Source organism: Arachis duranensis, chromosome 1 (assembly GCF_000817695.3).
Source record: "Arachis duranensis cultivar V14167 chromosome 1, aradu.V14167.gnm2.J7QH, whole genome shotgun sequence".
NCBI classification, from domain to species: Eukaryota; Viridiplantae; Streptophyta; class Magnoliopsida; order Fabales; family Fabaceae; genus Arachis; species Arachis duranensis.
The window spans coordinates 45,201,550-45,204,863 of NC_029772.3; the positions used below are offsets into that span (position 1 = coordinate 45,201,550).

At 34.9% G+C, this 3,314-nt stretch overlaps 1 protein-coding gene across 2 annotated transcripts; it reads right to left on the reverse strand.

Moving 5' to 3' along the window:
* Window positions 1-884: 884 nt before the first annotated feature.
* Window positions 885-2,550, reverse strand: LOC107494221 (AT-hook motif nuclear-localized protein 24-like). 2 transcript variants are annotated; one of them, XM_016115275.3, is made up of 2 exons: window positions 2,369-2,550; window positions 885-2,237 (listed from the first exon to the last, which is right to left on the reverse strand). In XM_016115275.3, the coding sequence occupies exon 2, from the start codon at window positions 2,069-2,071 to the stop codon at window positions 1,217-1,219; it is 855 nt and encodes a 284-aa protein (XP_015970761.1). In that variant the 5' UTR covers window positions 2,072-2,237; window positions 2,369-2,550; the 3' UTR covers window positions 885-1,216. The 2 variants fall into 2 exon arrangements, with proteins under 2 accessions (XP_015970761.1, XP_015970768.1); XM_016115282.3 differs by having other exon boundaries at window positions 885-2,240.
* Window positions 2,551-3,314: the final 764 nt, after the last annotated feature.

The following is a 3,314-nucleotide window of genomic DNA, read 5'->3' on the forward strand; positions in this document are numbered from 1 at the left end:
TTTAGCTTCTATATATAATATATACTACTCTAGTTAATATGAGAAAGACAAAGATTACTACTTATCACTAGTGCTGTTTTCTGAGTCCCTCATGATCTGTAATTAAATATAAAAGAAGTGCTGGACAACAACTTTTATGATTTGTAGTCATCAAATAGTTATTAATAATATTTTTAATAATGTGAAATTTTATTTAATAATATAAAATTAATCATTGTTTTTTGTAATTACATACTCACCAAAATTCAATAAATTTTTTACTAGCAATAAACACACTACCGTCACCACTCATAGAAATCCTCAGGTATGTTTACTTAACTAGTTAAGACAGCAAAATCCGGATTGCATTTTCGCATTAATTACCTCCATCAGAAACTGCAATACCCCATTTTTTTTTAATTTCTTGCTAATAACTTATGGCTGAAGCGCTTATTATGGTTACGAGGCTCTATATCAGATGAATAACACAAAGCATGACGAGAAATTGGAGAGATAGGTGTTCTCCCATTGACGATTGTGTATGTGTTATGTGTATATTCTTATATAAGTTGTTCATCCTTATTGGCTTCTGCTTTGTGTTCATCTACTAATAAACCTGCTCCATCTCAATTACGTGGAAGCAAAATGTTAACTGCAAACTCTTTGTTAGTTTTAACTTAAACAGGATCACCATTTACCATTATGAGAATTGATAGATAAATGTGTTTAACATCCCGCTTTACAACGTCTGTAATCCATATTAGTAACTATAATTCTGATATAATGGCAAACATTTGATTCATCATCACACTCAACAACAATTTAATTACATATATAGTGTCAAATATTCAATTATGCTAGTTGTAAACAAAAAATAAGCTATTAAATTAATTACTTGTATAATGTTGGTTGAAATATAAAATATAAATTAAAAATAAAATAAGTAATACAGGTATTTATTAATAAATAGATAATAACTAATTTAATAGCTAATTCTTAGCGTGAATTTAATATTTTTGACATACACACTTATCCACATGAATTAAATCTCTAAATAAGCACATGATACGTAATATCAATATTATCATCAAACAACTACTAATGACTTTCTGCTAAACTCGATCGAACAGCAATTGATGGGTAAATTCCATGCATGAGTAGTAACCAGTGCTAATTAATAAACTTACACGGACACTCATCAACAAGAGTAGCAGCACCACTACCACCATGATCAAGATCAGAATGGAGGGCGCCCAGAAGCCCAAAAATCTTGATCAGAAGGCATCTGATGATGAATGGAAGAACCCACAATATTAGGAGCGTTGACCAAACCAGCATGATGGAAAAGTTGATGAGTTGCAGTTACATCCCTCAAAAGCTGTGTTTGTGAAGAATAATGTTGCTGCTGATGCTGAACACTACTACTAGCCCCAGGGGAATCCATGGAAGAAGAAACCCCTTCTTGCAGTGCCAACATGGCAGCATCACCATTGTTGTCATCTTCCTCCAACGGAAGCTTCTCATAAGCAGCGTTACCAAAAGAAGCAGCCATGATCACTACAATCCCCGAAGCCACCAGCGTCCCAACAACACTCCCTCCCACCACCTGCCCTTGCCCCCCGGCCAAGTATATCGTCAACCGTGACGCTTCCGGTGGAGCCGGCGCCGGCAGGAACGACCCCGCCAGTGACAAGATCTCGAACCTCCCTTGGAGCGTCACGACCGCGTTGCTTGAAGCCGGTTGGCGGAGAGTGACGTTGGCTACCGTGCCGGTGCCACTCATGATGCACACGCCCCTTTGGCGCCTCCGCGTGAAGGCGGAGATGCTCTCGACGATGTCGCAGCCGTCTGCGACTTCCATGACGTGCGTGCGGAGCGCGTTGGCGCTGTCGCGCGTGATGATGATGGGTGGTTTTGGCTTGTTCTTGGATCCCGCGGGTCTACCGCGTGGCCTTCTTGTTATTTCAGATTCTTCGCCTGTTTCTGTGTCTGTCTCCTTCTTGGAAAAGTGATGAAGTTGGAGATCTCTTGGTGTGTTGAAAGGTGGGGGAAGAGAACGCCCTTGTGAAGATGATGTTGTAATTGGATCCATCTATTTCACTCACTAGATTCTATATCTGTGTGATATGGTTAATTACAAGTTGAGGAGCATTATGATTACTACTCTTCCTCTTGGTAGTTCCTTTGCATCTGATCTTGTGAAGTTTGATGAAATTCTCCAAAGTGGTAGCTAGAAATTAAGTGCTTCCCAGTTAAAACTGCTGATGAGATCATATGAAAGTAAAAAAGAAGACATGATGAGACGATTCACTGTGATACATACTTAGTATGAGAAAATTAGAATATTAATTATAAAGAGAAATTAGAAGCTGAAGATAGGTTTCATTACCAACTTGTAGAGATGGATTGAGAAGGGAAATCTATGAGCTATTGGAGGAAACAGTTTCGGAATTGGTTTAGGGTTAGATTGAGAAGGAAACCGATGGCAAGTAGATTTCGTTGCAGAAAGACTACATAGTACATACCCTCATGGGCGGCGGATGGGATGGGTCCCCACCACACTACTCTCTCTCCTTTAAAAACTTTTCCGCAGCTATTCCTATTCAACAAAACTAATTTTTTCAATGAAAGTTAACGGATTAATATTAATTAACGTTTTTTTGTTGTTATAAAATGATTTTTTAAATTATATTTTTTAAAAAAATTTAAAATTGAAGATTATGATTTAAGATCTTGAATTATAAATAATACTATCTCTTCAAATATTTTTATAACCAAATCTAATTAAATTGATATAAAGTTCAAAAAAAAGTGTGCATATGTTACTATTTTTTTTTTGTACCACACAATTTTTTGTTAAAAAATATAAGAATTTATTGATATAGCACACAATTTTTAAGCATAACAAAATTTTGACCATAACACATTTGTCAATATAGTATACAAATTTTTGTACATACATAACACAAATTTTTGCTCATAATATATAAATTTTTTTTGTGAATATATTTTGTTAATTGAGTCAATCAATGTTCTAGGTTTGCAGTCCTCCAAAAATTGTTATGCTATACATCAACATTTTTATACTATCTACCAAAATTTGTGTACATATTATACACCAAAATTTATGTGTTATGCATATTTCATTAGTATAACACACAAATTTTATACATAGTATACAAATTTTGTCACATATTACACAAATTTTTGTTGCGAATTTATTTTGCTAGTTGGGTGAGTCAATGTTCTTAGTATGTAATCTTCTAAAATTTATGTGTTTCACATCAAAATTTTTGTACTGTTCACTAAAATTTTTGCGTTCTACACCAAAATTT

Bases quoted from the DNA above. Each gene is read 5' to 3' on its own strand.
- LOC107494221 (XM_016115275.3), bottom strand. From the start codon at position 2,071: ATGGATCCAATTACAACATCATCTTCACAAGGGCGTTCTCTTCCCCCA.